General features: G+C 39.2%; 1 protein-coding gene across 1 annotated transcript in view; it reads left to right on the plus strand.

Annotated features, from left to right (window-relative positions):
* Positions 1–23,264, plus strand: part of unc5ca (unc-5 netrin receptor Ca) — a 198,434-nt gene that overhangs the window by 162,544 nt on the left and 12,626 nt on the right. The window contains exons 6-12 of the mRNA XM_085368343.1: positions 956–1,123; positions 1,388–1,552; positions 6,727–6,783; positions 14,255–14,446; positions 18,242–18,459; positions 19,457–19,592; positions 20,158–20,245. Of these exons, the coding sequence (XP_085224469.1) occupies positions 956–1,123; positions 1,388–1,552; positions 6,727–6,783; positions 14,255–14,446; positions 18,242–18,459; positions 19,457–19,592; positions 20,158–20,245 (1,024 nt within the window). The remainder of the gene's footprint in view (positions 1–955; positions 1,124–1,387; positions 1,553–6,726; positions 6,784–14,254; positions 14,447–18,241; positions 18,460–19,456; positions 19,593–20,157; positions 20,246–23,264) is intronic.

The raw sequence follows: 23,264 nt of genomic DNA on the forward strand, positions 1-23,264 counted from the left end.
TGCTAAACAACAAAGAAACAGCTAGGTCTAATTACAGGAGGATGCAGATGCATTTTACAGCAGCACAAATGAAAGACATGAGGCAAAAAGAAAGAGACAAAGGAGGTGAAGAGTTTCAAAGAAACCATGGAAAACAAACCGCAGGATTCATCCAGCAGCAGTTCACCTCTCTCTCTCTCTCTCCCCTACACCGGGTTAAGCAATTTCCGAGCCCCATGATAACTGGTCATTTAACATGTGTTTAGCCAGCTATACAGCTTAATGTGTTTGCATATTTGTGTCAGTCTGTGCCCTTCAGTGGGAATATTTCTGAATGTAAGCACAGCAGTGGAAAATCATGCTGCAGTAGCTGCAGGCTACTTGAAGGGATGCAGATTGTCTGTGTAGTTTTGATGTTCAGGAAAATCCAGCTCTTTTGCTTAAATTTCAACTCAGCTTCCAGACACATGCAGCCTTCTCTAAGATAATTATTTCAGTTCAATAAAACGGCATTTTAAAATCACGGATTGCATCATCATCATTTTTTTTTAATTATCTCAGACAATCTACAACATATTCACTGATTCAAGTAGTCATAAAGATTGAGTTCAACTTATTTTATTGACTGTATCTGCATACAGTATTAAGCTATAGAAAGCTATAGAAATCTTCAGTCACTAAGGAAAATGTGCATTCCCCAGCTGGTTGGAGAGTGTATTTTCTCGAGGTTGCTGCACCACCTTAGCAACCAGTGGTTGCCAGCTAATCTCTAGGCCTGTGTGACTAGGCCCTTAGATTCCTATCGTTCCAAATCATGGTCAATATAATAGCGCCAAGCTCTGGGACACATGGATGAGTGGACCACAGATACCCAGAAACCCTTGCTAATATGGTATCTTCAAGAGGGTGGGCGTTACATAGTTAAGAAGTGGATAAAACACTGTATTCATTAAGGGACTGATCTCTGTTTCCGCAGTGAATGGGGGCTGGTCGACGTGGACAGAGTGGTCTCCGTGTAACAGCCGTTGTGGAAGAGGTTTCCAGAAAAGAACCAGGAGCTGCACTAACCCTGCCCCTCTCAATGGAGGACTGCCTTGTGACGGACAGGCTATACACAAACTGCCCTGCACCACACTGTGCACTGGTATTCTGTTCTATTCAAGACTGTTTCATTTAGAATACTTCTTTCCATAATACATCCTGGCATATTGTATCTGTATACATTTGGGCAATTTTTTGTCCTGTGCTCAGCTTCTGCATTCAATTTCTGTCTTTTTATGTGTGTACTCTCCCATGCCACATTTTACAGTGTTTAGGAAATAATTGAATCCGTTATCTTCAGTCTCCTCCTTCTAAACCCTCTTTTTTTCCGTCTCTCATTCCCGTGGTCCCCATCCGTTCCCTCTAGTGGATGGTGTCTGGACAGATTGGAGCAAGTGGTCAGCCTGTGGAACAGAGTGTACACAGTGGAGGAGGAGGGAGTGCAACAATCCAGCTCCCAAGAATGGTGGAAAGGACTGCGAGGGTCTCGTCCTCCAGTCTCAAAACTGCACTGATGGACTCTGTATGCAAAGTAAGTGGATAAATAAGGTTCAGAAGCACTGACATATCTCTTCTAAATGCATTGTGTATCATATATTAAATATAGCTATGAACAATCAATAGGCCAAAATAAACAAATGTCTAGCAGTGTCTGGTTCAAATAACAATTGAATGTGCAGGAATCGACCCTAATTAGGCAGACCAATGAATGTTGACACATGGTCAGATTTTTAGCCTAAGGCAGAAGTCTTGGTGAGTGAAGTGTAACGTGACCATTACTGGGTTCATTTTGAAAATCATATCCATCCATTAAAAAAAAAAAATCATAGTTCCATATTTTATAGGTAAAATTAAGAATAGAAATACAATTGCAATATTCAACATAACTGCCTCTTTATTGTAGAAACTATAAACTGCAATTTATCAGGTATACTAGCAAATTATATGTGCAAAGCTAAGTTAATGAAATTGATTCTCGAAGAACACTGAGAGATCTATGCTTGTTGTCACATATCACATCTTGCAATGAGCAATGAGTATGCCGATTCTAGCCAATGTCTTACAGTGTCTGTTTTTGAGACGAATTGATTTTACGGAGAGCTGACCTTTAATAAGCCAGGCCATTTGTTGTTGACAATGTGTTCAAAAACCTTTGCCCATGAACAGAAGCCAGAGTGAGTGAAGCTTAGGAAGACAATTAATGGCTTCATTTAAACCAGTCAAAATACCTGCTCTGTATACTGTTTTTAAGGCACATAGTAACACCAATATTTGGAGATTAAAAAAGATGACATAATGGGCAAATTATTATTATTTTATTTATTTTTTTTTTTTTATCTGCAGTCTCCTCAAAAAATTGATTCCTGATTTGGTTTAAACATATGTGGAAAAACTGTTTCTTACCTGTGCAGTTGGGCAGCTTCTCTTCATCAGTATTCTTTTTCCTTTTTCTTCATTACTTTCATCGCTTCCTTCATTTCACCATTCATCCTCCTATTCCTTACATTTATGTCAACATTTTAAGCCTTTTCCTCTCTGCCCCTCTAGTTTTATACCTTTGTCTGCTAGCTAGTGATTTGCTCCTTCTCAGCCCTCCACTTTCTGCCTTTGTGTGGAGATTTATGAGAGGGTTTTGAATGACTTTATTAACCTTCCACTTACCACTTTCATGTCCATTACCTCAGTCAAAAACACTTGCTTCACAAGGAAAGTAATGATAAATAATGATGTGGAACAATCATTAAAATCCCCCCCCTCCCCCCCAACACTTCTGACATCATAAATCACAAATCTTAAAATTACATGAAAAACGTGGGCTGAGTCATAATCTTACAAGCAGCAGCAGCTTTTTTCCAAGATGGAGGCAATTTTGTTTGTTGATTTGTTAGAATGGCGTTTTTTACTCCATGTGCTCAGAGTAACTGGCAGACATGCATGTAACATACTACAGAGTGAGAGAGGGGCATGACAGTGTATAAATGTTCTGGAAAGGCAGACATACAGACTCATTTTCACATTTCAGTTCTCAGTTTTCTCAGCTGTGAAAATTATTTGTGGCTTATCGATAAAAATAGGGAGAATTATTCTGCTCGTCTTGAGTTGATTCACAAAAACGAAGTACTCTAAGAAACTTTAGAATTAACCTGATGATAAATACTGTAGATTGACAATGATATTGGACCAAACCAGCAGGTCATGGGGCCACTCAGCGACATGTGCATTTGAACACCAGAACTTTTCCTTCAAGTTTTTTTCTTAATTGTTTTCTTTTTAAGGAGAAAAGAGCCTCACCTGTTCAAAGCATGGTCTCAGCCCAGCGTACCATAGGTGTCCCAGGATACATCTAACTGTGATCGAGACAAGAGTTGCAAAAAAGGTTTAATTAAACTGTAGATTATAATCTGACTGTATGGGTTATGAACATACAAAATATCTGTTTGTAGCTTACTGCTGGGTAATTGGCTTAGGCTACTGTTACAGCTGGCTACGGTTCAGGAAATAGACTACCAATCAGAAAGTCAATGGTTCGATCCCTGGCTTCTTCAGTCCACATTTCAAAGCGTCCTTGGTTGGAGTACTGAACCCAAAATGAGCCCTAATGTCTCCGTCAGAGTGTGACTGTGTGCATGATAGTTAGAAAAGCACTTTAAAGCAGCATGGAATAAAGCACAGAGTGAATGTGACTTGTAGTAAAAACTGCCTTGAGTGCTCAGTTAGTGGAGAAATGTGCTATATTCAGCAAGTAGCAGTCCATTTACAGTCTGAGATAACACATATCTGGATTGCTAAACAGCAGTTCAGATGTGCCGTATTTACAGAAATTATACCTCAACTTTTATTCTTTTTTTCCCTGAATCACTTGGTTATGTTATGCATGTTCATGTTAACATAATGTCATCATCTTGCTGAATTTTATCATCAAAGTGTTTTTTAAACAAGTGAGCTTTTTATTGCAGGTTTTGATCATTTTAAATGTACTTAAATTTACTCTCACTGAAGCATTTCTGATTCTTTTCAGGGAAAATATATGTACTTTATCACTGAACACAAAAGCCTCCAGCTGGAGTTGTTACTTGCGCGAGCATCTTCTTTCAACAGCAAGAATGGAGGGAATAGTAGTGATGATTCAATAGATGGGCTATGCCATGAGCAATGGAATAATATGATATAATTCCCTAAAAAAAGCTTTGCAGTAGGCATAGTATTGACAAATCTTACTCTAGCTGCACCATGGTGCATTGTATACCCAACTCCAATCCATTTAAGAGATTCCCTGCAGCCTATAAGGTATGGCCCCAGAATATGGGATAAAACCAAGGGAAGTATAAGCTTAGGTTCATTTCCTGTAATTGATTTCCTGTCTTTAAAACGGCTGCTCAAAGATGGGTTTATGCCAGCACTAATGTTTCTACTGTTTTCTATGCATGAACATGTATTAGAAGGAGATTCTGTATGCAAAGCATTTTTCAGATACTATATTTGTGGTATATTTGAAAGGCGTGGAGTGATTCCTGCTGGTTTATGAACGACAGCTCTTTTAAAATGTGGCCTTTAAGCAGCAGTTCATTAGTATGGCAGGGCAGTTCTTATTTGGTGCCTTTAAAGACTTTAAATTGTAACTCGGAGGTTTTCAGGTCTGATAATTAATTCTCAGTGATTGTGCTGGGGGTGCAGTATTTTAGATAGTGGTCTGTAATTGACTTGGTGCTCAACCATACTTTACTCTACACTCCCTCTTTTTCTCTTTCTCGGTCGCGTCTACCATCTCTTGCTTTCTTTTTTTTTATAAAGTTATTCAACCCTGAGAGGCATAAATCCATTTGACCTTACTTCTTTGCAGCATGGAGTGACTTCTCTTTGTTTTTGTTTGTTTCATTTTCTTTATCTCTAAGTTAGACGCATGCATGCCTGAGTGTTTGAGTCTTTCAGGGGTTTTGGAGCCGTTTGTGTTGTTTTATATGTTCTGGCCGTTTGACATTTCTCTGACACATTGATCAGGATTCTTGGAACGGATTCACTCAGACCTCCACTGTGCCATCCTTGAGTGCATAATATTTTACTCGCTGCCTGCTCTGTGAGCACACACACGTGTATGAATGCAGATGCTACTGTACTTAAAAGTACCCGGAGGCTCTGGCAGTTATGTAATCTAGTGTTTGGATAAAACACTCAGGTGTGGGTTGTATCACACAAAATGATGAGCAGTGTCAGCAAGTACAACACAGCATCAAACAACCCATCTCCCCATTGAGAGCCCTGTTCTTCCCCTTTGTGTTCCTTCTTATTGTGGCTACATTGTCTTATTGTTTCTAACCCAGCATGCTAGCTGTTTGCCGCTCCTTGTCTAAAAGCTTTGCCCTCATCCACTGTGCTGTTTTTTCTCTCCATCGTGCTCGTGTTGGGTCTTTCTGAATCATTTTAAGCTTCATTTTACACCCACCATATTTTCATTGTTATTATTTGTTTGAACAATTGCTTTATAATTGAAGTATGATACATTTTTATCACAGTGTGCTGCTGCTACTATAATCACTGATTCAGATGTTAATCATTGTGACATTTTGTTGCAGTCAACCAAATGCAGCCAGTTGCTTGTTGTCTTACGCCCATGCAAATTCAAGTATGAAACCTAAATTCCTGGGCTATGTAGCCCAGCCCACCTGTACAGCTAAAGCAAAACACCACATTAAGCCTGTCATTTGTCTTGCTGTTTGTTTATATGTGCTTGTCACCCCACTTAACCTCGCCAATGTTTCTCGCTTTTTAGTGCTGAATCAGTGTTCCACGATCAGCTGGTCTGGCAAGAACCTTTTAAGCACACCATGTAGCTATGTTGGCTTTATCAATTATACACCAGCGCTTCAATTATATATCAGTACATGAGTGGTTTATCTGTGTCATAGACCTTCTGTCTGCCACAACTAAGTGAACCACTCAGAATGACACAGCAGTAACTGAATGCATCCAGGCTTCTTCATGATAAGATAAGAAAGATAAGATTTATTTTTTTAATCCCAAAAGTTTCAAAATTGTTGTGTTGCAGGAGACAGACACAGGGAAACAGTGTAACTTCTTATGAAATAAAAATGAAGACCTTATCGAGAAAAAATGCCACAGAAAGTTTAAAAAAAATGTACAGAAGGAGCTTAAAAAAGTAGAAAATACAAAAAAGTTAAGAGCAAATTAAATTAAAACCTATATATAATGTAATATGTAAAACATCTGTTCTTGTCGCAACAGAGCTGAAACAGATGTCAGACTAAAAGTGCTGCTGCCATTCAGCAAGCAATGCTGGTCACCCTGTTATAATCCATAGCATTCACCATAAGCACAAATATCTACGAATTCAAAGTAAATTCAAAGAGGAACATCAACAGAGGGGAACAAAATTCTCTTGATTGACGATAGCTAGCAGTTCCGTCTTTAGGCCACTTACATGTACCATAGCTCAGAGTACACCGATTTTCACAGCCGGTGCAGTCTTTCCACATTTCGTCTTACTGCTCAGATTTGTGTGAAGATCCTGATGCACAATGAAAGTCTAAATGTGGTCTGTATGTTTTCATTCAACCTCGATTTTAAAGAAAGAGCAAAAAAAAAGTCTAGCTCAAGGTCTGTGTCCTGTGATGTTGGTCTTATTTTGTTTTGTTTTTCTTTTCCCTTCATCCATCATTCCACCATCCCTTTTCTTTTTCCCATCCCAAGGTTCATTGTTTCAGAAGTCCACTGAGTCCAAAGAAAAGAATGAATTGGGAATTCCATGTAAGTCAATGTTTTCTGTTTTACCACCATCCATTTTTCTTTTGTCTTACTCATCTCAGTGTTTCTTTGATTGAGCATTGACCTTTGGCTCATGCTTTCTCTTTTATTGTTTCATGTCATTTTATATTACCGGATAAGAGCTCTGCTGATGTCTTACATCTGTTGCCTTGATGTACAATCAACTTGCTGTGCTTATCAAGGAAGTCTGAAAGCACAGTAAAGTCTACAGACAGCAGCATTAGCAGTTCTGAAATGTAACCCTGCTCTTAGACAAAGGAAATAGTGGTGGTATCTTTGTTTTGTTGCATACTGATCCCTATACAGATTTTACTTTACAGGTTTTAACTTACAGTTGTGTCCTCTACATTTCTTTCTGGGTGTGCATGTCAGTGTGTTTCCATCCTTTAAATTACAAGCAAATGCTGCAAAACTGTACTGATGTATAATTAAAATCTATCCTCGAAGGATGAGCAGTTCTAGCTATGGGCAGAGTTTTGATGCCATTGCAGTACATTTGAACTGAACCAGAAACAGTGGACAGATTCTACATACAACATCATACAAAAAAGTTAACCCACAGACTTAAGGTTATGGAATTATGCGTTGAAACATGGTGTCATGCTTTTATTTTGTGTAGCTTTACATTGTATTTGTCTTGTAATGGACATCTAGTTAGACATAACCAGCCTTCCACGATTGCAGGAGGTACCTCTTGCAAAGTCTACCCCATAACAGTGACAGTTTCCGTTCATTAACTCGATTCTTTCCTTTGTTTTGTCTTATAGCAGTGAATCGATTCAGCATCAGTTTACTTGACTCACAATTTGTGAGTTTGTTGCAGCGGTTGCCGTTTGGAGAGTAGCCAGCCAGCTTTGAATCATTGCCAAAGTAGGCAATTTGCCTTCGTTCTGAACACTTACTTTGTGTTTACAAGCTTATTGGCTCTCATAGAGCTCAGTGCGCTTCAGCTATGGACCCCGAACTAGTTCAGATTTTCAATCAGTTCTACTGAATTGACCCCTTCTCCTTTAGTGATAATTTACAGGAGGGCACAAGATTACCTGGCAAGGGTATTACTATTTCAAGAGGTATGGGTGCTTCTTAATGAGTAATGAAAAGAATGAATAATGAATGAAAGGATTTAATAAATATATTAATCAGTTTTACTTGCTATCCTACTTCTTTATTCCACACTGCTTTTGATTTTCCGCCACCCTTTTCTTTCCATCTCACTTACTATTACTTATAGAACAACAGAATTTACTACACGATAATGAAGGAGACAGAAATTGAGAGGTGCAAGAGGCAAAAGGACCTCTGCCACTTGTTATTACTCTGCTTTTTACTTCTCATTGCAGGGGCTCTCGTTTTATCTTCAAAGCGATCTATGTGTTTCTCTTATGTGTTCTAATGACTCTCGTTCAGGCTCTGCTGCAGCAGTTTTATCCTACAGTGCTTTGTTAGATGACTAGTCCTAGATGGATCAAGACATGGAGAGAGCTAAAAATGAGACAAAAACAGTCATACCTCATTTAACAGATTGCTACAGTGTTTCATTCAAAAATGCAGGCAGGAACGTAAGCTGTGGGAAGCTTTGAGAGCCACTAATCACCAAACTGATCCTGCTTTCCCCGAGTATCCCCATATGGAAAAGAAATAGTAAAAACTTATATGTGATTACTCATGAAAGTGGCCACTTTCATGAGTAAATCATATAAGGATTACATGATTTACTCATGAAAGTAGCCACTTTCTCATTACTTTCATACATTGTTTTAGTAAGTATCCAAAACATACAAGTTTCATTATATAATTTTTCATGGGCTCTTATATCTGTTTTCACTGTTATATGCTTTTCATACAAGTTTCACACAAGACAGATACAAACTTTATAAGATTTATATATATCTTTTCCATATGGGTCATTCCAGTTGCGGCTTGATCATTTAATTTAATTTTTGACAGTTTTTTTTAATCCAGTTTATATTTCATAAGTATAGTTGTGCTGATACTGATGTGTCCTATTGCCCACAGTATATGAGTAATTTCTTTTTTGTTTTCTTTTTTATTCTTTTTTTTTGGGTTATTATCATTTTAGTTTCCCCTTCATAGTTATTTTAACTTGCCATAGCATCCAAGCCAAATAAGAGACTAAATAATTATGAACAGGTGCTGACATTTCTCTTTTCAAAGCATCCTTCTCAGCCATTTTTCTCTGATTAGAAATCCAGTCCCAATAAAGCTGCTTTTCTCTGCTCTCTTATTAACAGGGTGTCACCACAACAGGTAGCTCTACTCTGTTTAATTTGGCTGATTTTTACGCTGGTCGCCCTTCCTGATGCAACTCCAAAAGAATCTCAGACTCCTCCTTGGTGAAACCTGGGCTTTTTTCCTTGTTAGGTGAATACATAAACCACTATACCAAGAAGCCATGGTTTAATAACTTACAGAGTAGATTTACCTTAACAACATCCGTCAGTCACACCTATGATAGGTTTCACAATGAAATCCCTTGTCATTCCTTATGGTTGCATTGCATTCACTGTTGACAGCTTCACAAGGGAGGACAGCTGATGGCTGATCAGCTCTTATCTCAGGGTGGTTCATAAATAGAGGCTGAAAAGCTCAAAAAGCAAATGTCAGCAAAATTATTATAATTTGAACGGCTTCATTATGCATTTGTATTGTACCTTGTTTGTTTTGTGAAAATGTGATTTAGCCATCGTGTGAAAAGAGAGATTGGTAGTATTTTATTATTCATAACTGTGGCCAGGATACACTGAGAGAGGTCATAATGTCCCATTCAGTTACACTTCATTAAATATCAGCAATTACACTGTGTTACAGGGTTAAAGAATGCATGAGCTCTAATGACTTTCCTTGCAAACTTTGTTGTAGTCATAGAATTACACCTTCTGGCTTTATTGCCTTTCAAGTGATTCCATATTTTATTTCTTGACACTTTTAACCATTAAGTTTTTTTCCCCAACCATTCTTGAAGCACAGACACATTTAGAAATGACTGCTCACTCTCTCTCACCCCCCCTTTCAATCACCCCTGACAGTTACTTAGAACAGATGCATCTGCCAGGAGTTGGTGTTGGTGTCCGCATGTTTGTGCCAAGCAAGATCAAAAAGGCAGTTGAATGAGTTTCAAGTAGTGATTGTCCACAGTTCTGCTTTGGATGCAGATCACAGAAAAGATAGAGATGACTTAATCTGAGTTATCCTTGTTTCCCCCTTCTTTAAATCCTCGCTGTGGCAGATTGGACAGACTCCGAGAATGACAAAAAGCTGGGCCAATTGATAGACAGTGATCCGTGCTGAGTGATGGTGGACCGGGGCTTCGTTCCGCTAGCCCATGTGTGTTATCGACTGCATGTAAAACTGAGTGTGTGTATAATTGCTCCAAATTCCTGGGTCTTCAGGTTTGTTCACATGTAAGCACGTGTAGTGTACAGTGCCAACACTGGCTGATGCATTTGGTTCCACACTACATGTCACTAAATCCTCAGAGATAAAGTCAGTTCAGCTGCAGCAGCTATGATGCAATGAGTCGCTCAAATCTTGCTCCCAAAACAAAAAAGCAACGTTGGCAAAATCACCTTGGCTTTGCAGCTAAGCCGCATTTGACATTACACACATACTGTGAGCACAAAACAAACATGTACAATTTAAGGTATAACTATTGTGCAAAACAACTACATAAGAGTAAAATATTTTACATTTTGTGCCATTCTTTAATAAAATCTAACATCAGAATCAAATACCGAGGTCCACCAAAGCATTACCAATTGGAAATACATTTGCAAAATGACACTTTTAGACCCCAAATGGGAGTTATGTCTCCACAATTCAACTGTATGAGCACACTAATGCCTCCTAAATTTGTACAAACCAAGCATTCCCACACCACTGTCAAATCTTTAACCACTTGCATGTATATCTGTTGTGTGTGCGTGTGTGTGGCCTATATATTATTATTAGTGTGTGCATGTGTGTGTCTCCTGACCTTTAGAAGATTCTGTCTTCTATAGAGAGGCTGTCAGGTAGCACTTGCCGGAACATCACAGATGAGGTGTTTAAATGTTTGTCTTCCTTCCCAGGTGATTTAGTCATTATTTAAGTCATTTCAGGTCTTTTTGTTGAAAGGTACATATTTTTAATCTAAATCCAATTTAGCTAGCCGTGCTGGTGATTGTGTTGAACATGAAACTGCTTGTCAGGTGCAGGGGAGGGGGTATCAGGTAAGGGAGAAAAGGCGCAGGAAATAGACATGTCCGTTTGTGCGTATCTGTCTATCCATTCACTGTGACCCATAAAAGTGAATATCGGTGTGCATCTATCAGTCCTTAGTCAGACTGCACTCTGTTCAGTTCCTTTTTTTAGTCACAATCATGTCAGAAAAGTGTGGCCTATTATGCAGTTAGTCAGACAACAAAAGAGCATCAGAATTACAGAAAAGGCAGTTTTCAGCCCAAGCAGCACTTTGTGTTTTATGTGAAAGCACAATGAAAATGAAAGATTAAAGAAAGAGATGCATACAGAGAGCTTAGACAACTTGAGTGCCCAAGAAAAGATACTGTGCATTAGTGCTTTTTTTCACATTTCTAAAATTGTCATTGTCACTGGGAGAGAACATGGGACACAATATGTATTTTATTACTTAGCTCAAATTTTTAAAAAGGTCTCATTTTTGATAAAGGTGTATTTTCACTCTTTTAAATGTCTTTTTTCATAAAAAAAAAGACACACTGGGGTTTTGAATAGTCTATGAAATAAGTGACAACTTTGGAATCAGTTCTGTTCATTTACTTTAAAAACGGTCGTCTTTGTATGAGTCTCACTAAGCACCATTTATAAGTGCAAGTTTGTCATATTGTGATGGTTATGTGTAAGTAGAAATAAAAAGACAAATCTAGGACAAAAAAGGGAACGAATAAAAAAAAACCCATTTGGTATCAAGCAGTTGTATGTAGGTTACTCAGGCAGGTGGAAGCTCTAATGGGACATGTTGTTTCATTCATCTACAAATCAAACAGATGGAAACAGAGGGAGTCAGAGAGAGGTGTGAGTTACTGAGGGAGCGAAAGATGTAAAGGGGACGGGATATAAACTGATAGAGAGTGAAGAAAGGCTTTTAAGTCCACTGAGATAAAACAAGTTACAGTAAGTGCATACACACAAACACACAGATGCACTCAAACATACATTTATATTTTGAGAACAGGGCTATAGCCTAGTTAAAGTGTCCCAAACCACTGTAGGAGACTGGGATAAGTGAGCTGAGAAGTGATGCTTCTTGAGGCTTTCTGACTTTGCATGTGCTGTGAAGTTCTAGACCTTCAACTTAAAGTAGACACAAGATAAAGTTTCTTTTAATAGATGGGGATGATGATGATCATAATTAAGATCAGGGAATTGGTACTTAAGAGGATTATCCAATTCTATTCCCCTTTGGCAATTGCGAGGACCTTGATAACAGGGCATCTTTACACAGCAAGGAAGTTGGGGCATCGGGGAATTTTCGACAGGCAACATCAGAATGAAAACTGGTAACTGCATGTCACAAAGCCTATTTGAGGTAGACTTTGAAGATTTAAAGGTGGTGCTCTGCGTCTGTGCTAAATCTGAAGAGCAGATATTTGGCAGCTATAGCAAACAGCCACAGTGCTGTAAATCTTGTCGTTAAACACAGATCGGAGGTTGTAAACGCAAATTATAGGAATGATTTTTTTCCCCTCTGCCACAGTGTGGCTTGTGTGACAAACGAGGCGCGGTCTTTCCGAAGTCGATCTAGACAGCAGCATTCAGTCAGTGAGACCGTTCGTGTGGAGGCAGGAACGATGCTTTAGTCCACGGCAATATTGACTGATCTGCAGAAGGTTGTCTCTGTTAACTGATTCGTTGTGTTCTCTATAAATGGCAGGAGAAGGAAAAATAGCTACAAGTGACATATTCACGCTATAGGCTCACACCTAATGATGCAGTTTACTGTTATGTGAGGCAAAGTGAACGTCTCTACGTTCTGTTGTGAAATATTTTGTTTTAAAAATGATCAAAAGCATTACACTGCTTCTAGTGGGATGGTCAACATTGTGGTGTTTGCCAAAAAGGTCAGAATCATTTTTTTGTAATGAACAAAGTGCCCAGAGAGACCTTGTTCACATCTCTCTCGAACTTAACTTTTAAAAAAGGGGGAAAGCCTGACCCTCGTGTTCGGTTCTCGAGGGACACTAAAAGTGGCTCATAGCTCCCTCAAGTGGCAAGTGAGTAACCAGCAGCGTCACCTCTGTGAATATGTGCATCGTGTGTTAGCATGTGTAAGCGTGAATGTTTGTGTGCCACATTCTTTCATGCATAATCAAGTTCGTGCTTTATGAACTTGTTCTGATGCGACAACAGCAAATCCTTTAGCAAATGACTCAGGCTGTTTGTAGCTAAAAGCCTGTTATCTGCCTCTCAACTTTAAGGGTGGATTAAAAGCAGGATTCCTATACTTTTCAGTCTTCTTAATAGCTGCAGACAAATCCCCTCCCACCCGCTACACAGGACATGATTATGAGCAGTTCTTTAACAGTGAGAGTACACTAAGAGTTTCTCAGGCACTTTCATATTAAATATGTAGGCTTGTTTGTTTTGCTGCTTTGAAGTTCAAGTGCATTCCTACTTCCTTTGCCTGCTTTGCTGTTATCTCCTCTCCTCTGCTTCTTTCCTTTCCTCGCCATTTCACTGTCTTCTCTCTTCGCTCTCCTTTGACTTTATCAGCCAACCTCTTACTCTCCTTTCAGTTCATTTCTATTCACTTGCACTCTCCATATGTGTGTTCTGTCCACAGATTGCCTTTCCTTCCAATTACATCCTCATCTTCATCCCCAGCGATCTCGTTTCCTTTCATCCTTTTCTCATTTCTTCTCCTCTTAAGTGTGTCACATACCTTTTACCATCTGCATCAACCATCAGTTAAAAATTTAGATCCGTCTTCTGCTTCAAGATGTGCCTCATGAATGACAGTTTAACCATTGTTCCAGCCAGAGTACAACTGAAAATGGCTGTTAGGACCCCCCTGTAAAATAATTAACAGCCTTATTAAGTTTCAAGAGTTGGTAATTTTCTTTTTTTTTTTTATGAAAGGTGTCTTTGTCTGTGTAGACAAATTATTATATTACACGAGCTGGAGGGCTGTTTGAAAGGTTCAGTTGAAATGAAACCCATAGTACTTGTCCTTTGAGTCTGAATTGAAGTATGAGGTAAAAGTGAAACTGTCAAACACAAATTACGAATGACAGACTCATAAAAGTATTTTATTCTCTGTTAGCACCCTACTGCCCCACAAGTATTATCTAAGTTGTTTATAGCCACTTACATTTCTGATGTACAGTTTCTCCTAAGAAGGTATTTAAAGTATGAATGGGTCTTGATTCATCAGTACGTGTCTAACATGGTCTTCTTCTCTCTCGTCCCCCTCCAGCTGCCCCGAGCACAGATGATGTGGCGCTCTATGTGGGGATAGTGATCGCAGTGATTATGTGCCTGGTCATCTCCGTCATCGTGGCGCTCTTTGTCTATCGCAAGACGCACCGCGACTTTGACTCTGACATCATTGACACATCGGCACTAAATGGAGGCTTCCAGTCTGTTAATATCAAGACAGCCAGATCAGGTAATGAGCGTTTGACATTTGATTCTGAGGGGAAATACAGAAACTCTATACAGAATGTTTACAGTATATCTATCTATATATATTTATATGCATCCAACACAAGTTTAAAAGCAATTTTGTTCTTCTTCTCCGACGCAACGGTGTCTTTCTAAAGAAAAAAATGTATTACAATAAAGACAGTACAGCAAGTTCAATCATTTTCTTTATAAACCACCTTGAAGTGGTATTTAAATGCAGTGAAATTATTTAGCCTGTGCAGCTGCCTCAATGGTCCATCAATATTGGTATGACAGCAAAACAGAAACACTACAATGGTTGGAGACAGAATCAGGGTCAGCTGGAACTCTTTCAAGTTGACTTATGTGATGTACTTATTTATATTCACTGTATTACCCTTATAGATGGCAATCAGCACACCCTCAATGTCAAAACAAAAAGTTTTTCTATGTAAAGCTACAGATTTTGTCAAAGAAGGCTGGTGGCTTTGAAGAGAACTTTAGTTCCTCTCCAGACAGAGCTGTCTGTTTGGCAGGATAAAGAGGAAAAATCTATCTTGGTTGCCTACCTTGTGCTCTCTCAAAGAGAGCACTAGAAGTTGTCCTAGAGTATCACTATAGCCAATGATTGATACAATAGAGAGATAAATACACAGAGAGACTGATAGAAAACAACAGATATGACCATTTGTCAATTGAAATATTGTTGTGTGTCCCATCCACTTTAGAGCTTTGACACTAGTATTATTTTGTTTCATTTCTCTGCTTCCTCTGATGGTTTGGATTAATCTCTTTACACCTGACACTGCTCTCCTCCATCAAAGAGTCTCTCTCTGTCACTCTCATTCTGCTCTTCACTTTTTCCCCCTCGACCTTCATATCTGCACATTCAGTTCAATCATATTTCCTGTTTATCAGCATCCTCCTCCCTTCATCCCAGTCTCCATGTCTCTGTCTTCCCATAGCTATGTGACTCCAGCCACAACAGACACTCCCTCATGTTTATCTTCCTTTTAAAATGGAGCTATATTTCACTGTCTGCTGTCTGTATTGTCATTTCTTCCTCTCTGCACACGTCCACAGAGTTAAAAGCTTACTGGAAAAGCCAGGAAGAGGAAGGGAATTTGTATTAATCAGGTGTCAGTCCAAAGATGCCATTAGGTCGGGTTATTCTTGTAGAAAGAAATGACATAAACACCTTGATTTAAAATCTCTTAACACAGACCTGCACAAACGCAGTAAAAGTTCGCCTACGTGAAGCGAGTAGATCCTACAGCCAAACATGTATTCATACATTTCCACAACTTTGAATGACACACTCTAAAAGAAACTAAGCAAACGCTCAGTCTGTTTTCATCATAGTCAGCTGCACTTTATGGTCTCCATATGAAAAGCATTTTTGAAAAGGGTTACATTTGCAAATATTTCAGGGTGTTCTTTAACGGTGTGTTCATTTGTGGCCGAACATTAACATTGAAACCATAGTGTGCATGATGAGGGTGTGCAGTGCTAACTGGTTAACAGTGAGCTAAAATGGTTGTGCATGACTGCGCATGTGTGTGTGGACAGGAGAGGAGTAAACTTGTTCCTATGTGTAGAGACAGTGTGACATTTTATCAGTAAAACATTAGGATGCATGTCACTCTGTGTTGAGGGACCATTTCCGATTACAATTAATGAAGAATTATGTCCCAGCGTGTTTCTCTCTCTCTCTCTGACTCTCTCTCTCTCTCGCTCTCTCTCTCTGGCTTTCTATTAGTTGTTAATTAAATTTCAGCAGGGATGATTTGGCAGGAATACCCGCTGGCTTTAAGGGTAAACAGCCTGGTGATAGAGAAAGGAAGAGAGTGATAGGCAACAGATGTGTGTGTGTGTGTGCGCGCGTGTGTTCGTGCATACATGTTAGTGGTGGTGGTGGGGGGTGACAATGAAGGAAATTTAAAATTAGAATGGATGGACTCTTAGAGAGAACAACAGGTTTTCAGAGTCTGAGCCCAAAAAAATAATTGGGATTTGTTCCTTAATAGGTAACTGGTCTTCTTGTGATCTCAGTCCCAATTAAATCTTGAATATTTGCAGAATTTTCTGAGAGGGGTTTGTGTAGAAGTAAGCTCTGTTGTGCTTCTGCCCTTAGGGTAGCTTCTGTGCTTCTAACGTGGTTATAGCAAGATGGTTCTACAGAACTGTTACAGGGCTGCTCGAAGCACATTCACTTGAATGGCTTTGATGAAGTTTAAGTAAATGTCCGTCAGCAGAACTATCTAAAAGCACTGAGGCTAACATTCTAGCAGACAAAACATTGCTGTTACTGTGAGTGATATCAAAGCATTTGTAATTACTTAACTATTTATTTTATGATTAAAAAACAATAGGTCAGTACTGTATGGATCCTAAAGAAGCCATGCGTGAACCTGCTGTTGCTGTGGTGGTTATAGCTATAATTCAGTGTCTCATGCACTTTTATTACCATACAGTATTGATGTAGTGTGCATGAACCTTTTCACAATAAGCACAACAGGAAATCAACAGGAGAGCCTTACCTATCCTTCCCATGTATAGTGCATGTGGCACATGTTTATGGTGTGTGTATCAGTATGTGCTTTATAGTGTTCGTGTTGTTGGTACACAAGGCACATTTGCATGTGCGAGTGCTTTTGTAGTACCAACCTGTGACAATGCACTAGTGTTTTGTTTATGACAGTGCTTCTGTGTGTAAGTGGGCTGCTTGTTTGCTTGCAATACATCAAAAGAGTCAAGATTCCTCCATTAGCATACGTCAGCTGTGCCAGCTTAAGAAAGAGCAGGGTAAAAACTTCAGGATATACAAAGACTCTAACACGTTTTGCAGCCTCAGATCAAACTATACAAGTCAAAGGATAGGGTTTTTTTTATTCATTTGAATTTTACTGATTAGAAGTGACAGACTTCTAATTTTTTAAATATAGTGTGTTAAACAGTTACTTTGTTTATGGGAGACTTTGTAACTTACTACATCTACAATGAAAGATGTAGTAAATCAGAAGCGTGTGATGACTAATGACATGAAAAACAAATGAGAGGCTCTGAATGTTATTCAAAGATCAAAGTGCCTTTGGCCTGAATTATGATTGAAATGACAGCATTCAGTGTATTTTCAAAAGTAACATAGTCTGATGATTTTAATAATGTCATAAAAAATTGTTCATATAGTGTATCATCACATAAATGTATATTATGTATTATACCTATTCCAAATAGTGGAAAATAGATACATGGATGAGTATTAACACAAGTTGAATGTCACTCTGTACGCACTAATGTTATTTCGGTTTGGAAGAAAGTAGACTCTGATGAGAGTTTTAAGAGCTTATAGCACAGCTTGAAACTGAACTGTTGTGTTGTGAGATAGTTTTGATAATACACATGTTTAACTCCTGGAGATTTGAGTGTTTTTTGAGGTGAAGTAGAAGTCTCTTGCTCTCTCTGTCTCTCTGTTCAGCAGCCATGACTAGTCCTTCATGCAGCCAGGTCATGCCCCCGTGTACAGCAATGTATTATCCCAGACACTGATAGCTTATCAGCAGCCTTGACTGACTCTTCTGCCTCCCCCTTTTTCCTTCTCACTGATCTTGCTACAACTTCTACACATCTGTCCCCAGCTTCACGCACGCACGCACACACACACACACACACACACTGCACTATACAACACCATAGATTTACTTTAGCTGGTCTGTCTTTTCCCTGAACCGCTCTGATATCATGTTGTAAATTCTCTCGTGCTTCTGTCTCTCTTCTTGTGTCAATTTTACCCCTCTAGCTGATTTGCTGACTGCTCCGCCAGACTTAACAAATGCAGCTGCCATGTATCGGGGTCCAGTCTATGCTCTTCATGATGTTTCAGACAAAATTCCAATGACCAACTCTCCTCTCCTGGATCCTCTTCCCAACTTGAAGATCAAAGTGTACAACTCTTCTGGACTGGTCACACCTCAGGATGACCTCGGAGGAGACTTTACGTCTAAATTGTCTCCTAAGGTAGTGTTGCCCAACACTAATATCCTTGAGCTTGTATCTTTTTTTCTGCTTGAAAGCATTTTGTGTGATCACAGTAGGCTATTTCCTCCTGTCTGTATTTAATCTGCAAGAGCAGTGTGAGAGATTCTACAGCACAGCACAGCTGCGCATGTCTTCCCAGTCACATGAAGACACTACACACCATTAGTATACATGCGGCTAAGTGCCCCACTTTCCCTCCCTGCTCTGTCAAATACATGGCATGCATACTAGAGTCAGTTGTCACAAATACAGATGAAACCGCTCAGTTTCATCACAGCACCTGTCCTCAGGCAGTACGAGGGCTGAACTCTCCATCTTTGAACTCTACAGATCAGTTGCCACCTTTTGATGATTTTATGTTTCTTTTTTTTTTGTTTTTTTATAATTGATCACATGCTGTGTCTAATGACTGACCTTGCCAAGGTAATTTGTGGATTTTTTTATTATTTATTTTCTTTGTTTATAGTCTGATGTGTTCATCCTTAGTTTAGCGACGTTAGTTCTTCTCAACTTTGTGTGATGCTGGAGTAAAACAGTGAATATCAAATCCTTCATTTACATTTCACCCTGAGGTGATCATGCATCACCCCCGTCCCCAGGCAGATGGAGGTCTTACCTGTGGCATCATAATGAACAGAAAAGGAACTTATGCAAGTAAAAAGCATAATTGATCAATAAAGTCAAATTTTAGAAGAAAAGGGACCGATTACAGTTCCATTGTAATTCTTGTCCTGACAAAAATAAAAATGAGATTGACACAGTGAAACTTCTCTGGACTTTCATGAGATTTTTGCTTTTGCTTTTGCTTTTTCTTTGTTTTGTTTTTGCTTTAGGCTACATATTTAATGTGATCCGACGCGAAGTCTTTCAGAGGAATTCTATCCTTTAAACCGCATTGCAATTTGAATAGCATGTGTCATATACAATACTGTAATGTTTTGTTAATATCACTGTTACTGTTCTTTTATCAACATAGGTAACTCAGTCCCTGTTGGATAACAGTGACACCATGAACCTTCGCAATCAGAGCTTGGCCCGAACACGAGATCCTTCCTGTACTGCTCATGGATCCTTCAACAACCAAGGAGGACACCTCATTGTACCCAACTCTGGTAAACGTCCCACAAGTGTTTAACAGCAAAAATGGTTCCTGTGCAGTGACAAGACCGCAAACAGGGAGAGTTGTATCATTTTTCTTGCTGATTAGTAACAGTAATCAGTAACAGCGATCACAGTAAAGTTAAGAATATGTGGCAATGTTTGTTTTAGTGATTTATTCAGATATATTTCCTCTACTGGCCTCTGACTTCATTAGATACTTAAGCGTGTAAGTACCTTTGTTGATACTGTTGCGGTCAGATTCATATGATTTAGTGATGAACCAAGATTTCAAAGGAAAAAAAGAATAAAGGAAAGCAGCAGCTGTATTAAGGTAAAGATGTGTTGTGTGACCTGTTGATGAAAAGCAGCTTTCAAAGGCTGTGAAATATTGCATTGTAATGGAGTATTTAAGACAAGGTTTTACATGGGTTGCCTTTAAAAAGATTATCATTATGATTCATTACTTAATAAAGTGATGATGGGTTTCACATTCAGTAATTCAGTTGTGCATGGTGAAATTGATAAATCCAGTGATGAAACTCATTCATTCTGCTTCCTCTGTCCTTCCTCCTGCAGGAGTCAGTTTGTTGGTTCCAGCGGGTGCTGTTCCTCATGGCAGGGTGTATGAAATGTATGTGACTGTGCACAGGAAGGATAGCTTGAGGTAGGTTTTGTCTCTCTTTCCCCATTTTCTTTTCTTTTATGTGGCTGTTTCCTTTCAATTGTTCGCTGCTGTCCTTATTTTTCTCTTCATCTCTGCATCTCCCTCTGTGTCCTTTTTTTGTTGGTTTGTTTGTTTGTTTCCTTTGTCTGTACTTCTCTGCCTCTGCCCAGATCAGTGGCTTCTTGTAGCTGTTTGTATGGCGGTGTGAGGAAGCTTTCATAGTGTGACACAGACTTACAATCTATAAGAAAGAGGTCAGTTGGTGGCACAATGCATATTATAATACCAGAATTAGAGTTAAGTTAAGCAGCTTAAAATGGAATATTTGACACATTAATTACTACCGACTTAACATCCTAATCTGTACACTAATCCATTAAATTTACATTGTTAATCAGGTTTTGATTCAGGACTATATTTAAATGTAAGGCTCTTAAGATTCATTACTTTGAAATATGCCAAACTACAGCAGACCGTTGTGCGACCAACTGATTGGTTTTAACTTCATGCTACATTATAAAGCCAAAGAACAGAGCTTTTGAAACCGTATGTAGAGAGATCACTGCAACGACTGTAACTAACAGATTAGTGGTTATTTTTGAGAATGCTTTAATCTTGTTACATGTTCTATAACCCTCCCCCCTCCCAAAAAAGTACATACATCATGTAGGTCGCTCTCTCTTTGTTAAAGTGACAAGGCACACTGATTTTGATTCGGTTAAAAATTGATGTTCACCTTGGAATCAATACGGAGCAAAATCCATTCATATTTACTTGAAGGGGTTTTTAAAATGGGAATCTTAAAACCTGGATAAATACAACCAAGAGGGTCCAAATGACTATGGACAATGGAGAGACACAGTTTGAGTCATGTATGTTGTTCCATGCACTCATTTTACACTCTCTTCAATCAGCAGCAGTCAATAGGAATTAGGCCCCGTGCAACATGCTGCAGTATTTCTAAGAGTCGAACATGTTTTCAGCCCGCTGTGTTTACACAGAACATCACATAGCTACTAGGGGTGCAACGATACACAAAATTCACGGTTCGGTTCGGTTCGATACTTTGGTGTCACGGTTCGATATTTTTTCGATACAAAAAATGTTCATGCATTTTTAATTTGTCATTTATTAAAATTATAAATATATATTTTAACTCAAAAGTACAGTTTTTAAATTTAACCCTAACCCTTGTGCGTGTTTTTTATTTTGACAGCGAATGCGCACCTGTGGACCACTTATGTGCAGCCCTGGTTATTTAGCTCATCATATTGCAGCCACAGAAATTCTTTTGTCCATGAAACCATAAAGCTGCACTTTCTTTTTGCCTCATAGTCTGATTTGTCATAACTTCTCCGTTTTGTGGTAAGCTTTTCTTTGGCTGTCACTTCTTCACCCTGACCTGTCTTATTTGGCTCAGCAGAACTGAAATGCTTTTACACATGCACTCACATAAGCTCAGCGATTCTCTGCGCGATCAACCTCTCACATGTTTAAGCTTGCTGCGTCATGTTTGCATAGTAAGCTAACGATTAATAAGACGATGTCAGAGGAATTGGTGCACAAATTATCATCACTCACAGATCAGTGCTGTCGCTCTCTATACACAGTTCGCACGATTGCAAAGTGAAAGCAAAAAAACAAGCGCAAATTCAAACGCGACTTCAATATGTCACATATTGACAGTGGCTCACCGATGCCAATGACATAATTACACAGCTACATTTCTGAAAGAATGCAAAAGCATTGACATATATTTTTCCTACAATAGCCCGACGGGCAGGGAAGAGATAGATTTTGGTAGCCCGACTGAAAAAATCGCTAGCTCCGGGACGTCGGGCTAGCGATATTGCAAGCCCTGTATCTGATTGAGGAATAACTCATCTTTGGAAAAGAGAGTTTATTACAGAGAAATGGCTCTTTCCAAAATAAAAGCTATACTATCCGCTTCTTCTGGGCTATATTCTCAGCAGCATAAGGAGAATCATGTGCTAACAGCTGTCTAAATGACTCGGCTAAAGTTAGTAGCATGCTTGCTTTTTTTTGTCTGCTTCCACTTGTCTTTGCACTAGGATGATGTCGGCGTAAATGTGCAGTCATATTCGTTGTGTTCCCACTAGTGCTTTCAGGTTAATCTCGTTGAAATGACCTTAACGCCACAACACGGCAAATCTCCGTTAACGAGCTACCGCCGATAGCTCCGTGCATGGGGCTAGACGGCCAACACGTTAACGAGCTAACTGCGCTAACACACTAGCTCCCACCCATGTAATTGAGCATTGCGTGGCACATCCAACATACTGTTTTACTTTAGTCCATGACTCGCTTACCTTCAGGGTCATACGTCACATGAAAACCAAAATAATTCCAAACGCCAGATCTGAATGAGGGTGGGGGAGGTGCCCTGCCCTCTTCCTTCTGACGATGCTGTCTGTGTTGAGCGCTCAGTGGATCTGCGCTGGACAGTGCAGCCTAGGCGGAGTAGTCGAACGCAGATTCACTGAGCGCTCAACACAGACAGCATCGTCAGAAGGAAAATTGATAAAATAAATTACAAATGTTGTATTGTTCGATACATATGCGTACCGAACCGAAAGCACTGTATCGAACGGTTCAATATCGATACGAATATCGTTGCACCCCTAATAGCTACGTTTACTTACCTCAGCAACCCTTGCCTAAGGTGTCAGATTAACAACAAACAAAAGTCAAAGCATCTCTTGTTGTATTTGCAAGATAAAGGATACAGAACATCATAAATCAATAAAGCTGTAATTCATTAAGGGGTGACCTCAGCATTAGGTAGTTAAAAGGGTGCTATAGTTTCACTCCCACTGTTTTTATCTTTGTTTTTTCTACCCATGTGAACCCTTTATGAGTCAATAATGAGCCCCAGCAGCTGAATCGATAACACTGCTAAGGATTAGCTCTCCCTTGACACAAGGTGGGCTGAAAAAAAAAAAAAACAACAGAAGAAAAACATTGTTAATATTTAGATCTATCTCCTCTATCTGTATGG

Source organism: Diplotaxodon limnothrissa, linkage group LG12, assembly GCF_057381915.1.
Source record: "Diplotaxodon limnothrissa isolate DT_005_m linkage group LG12, D_limnothrissa_male_GT1.1, whole genome shotgun sequence".
Classification (NCBI taxonomy): domain Eukaryota; kingdom Metazoa; phylum Chordata; class Actinopteri; order Cichliformes; family Cichlidae; genus Diplotaxodon; species Diplotaxodon limnothrissa.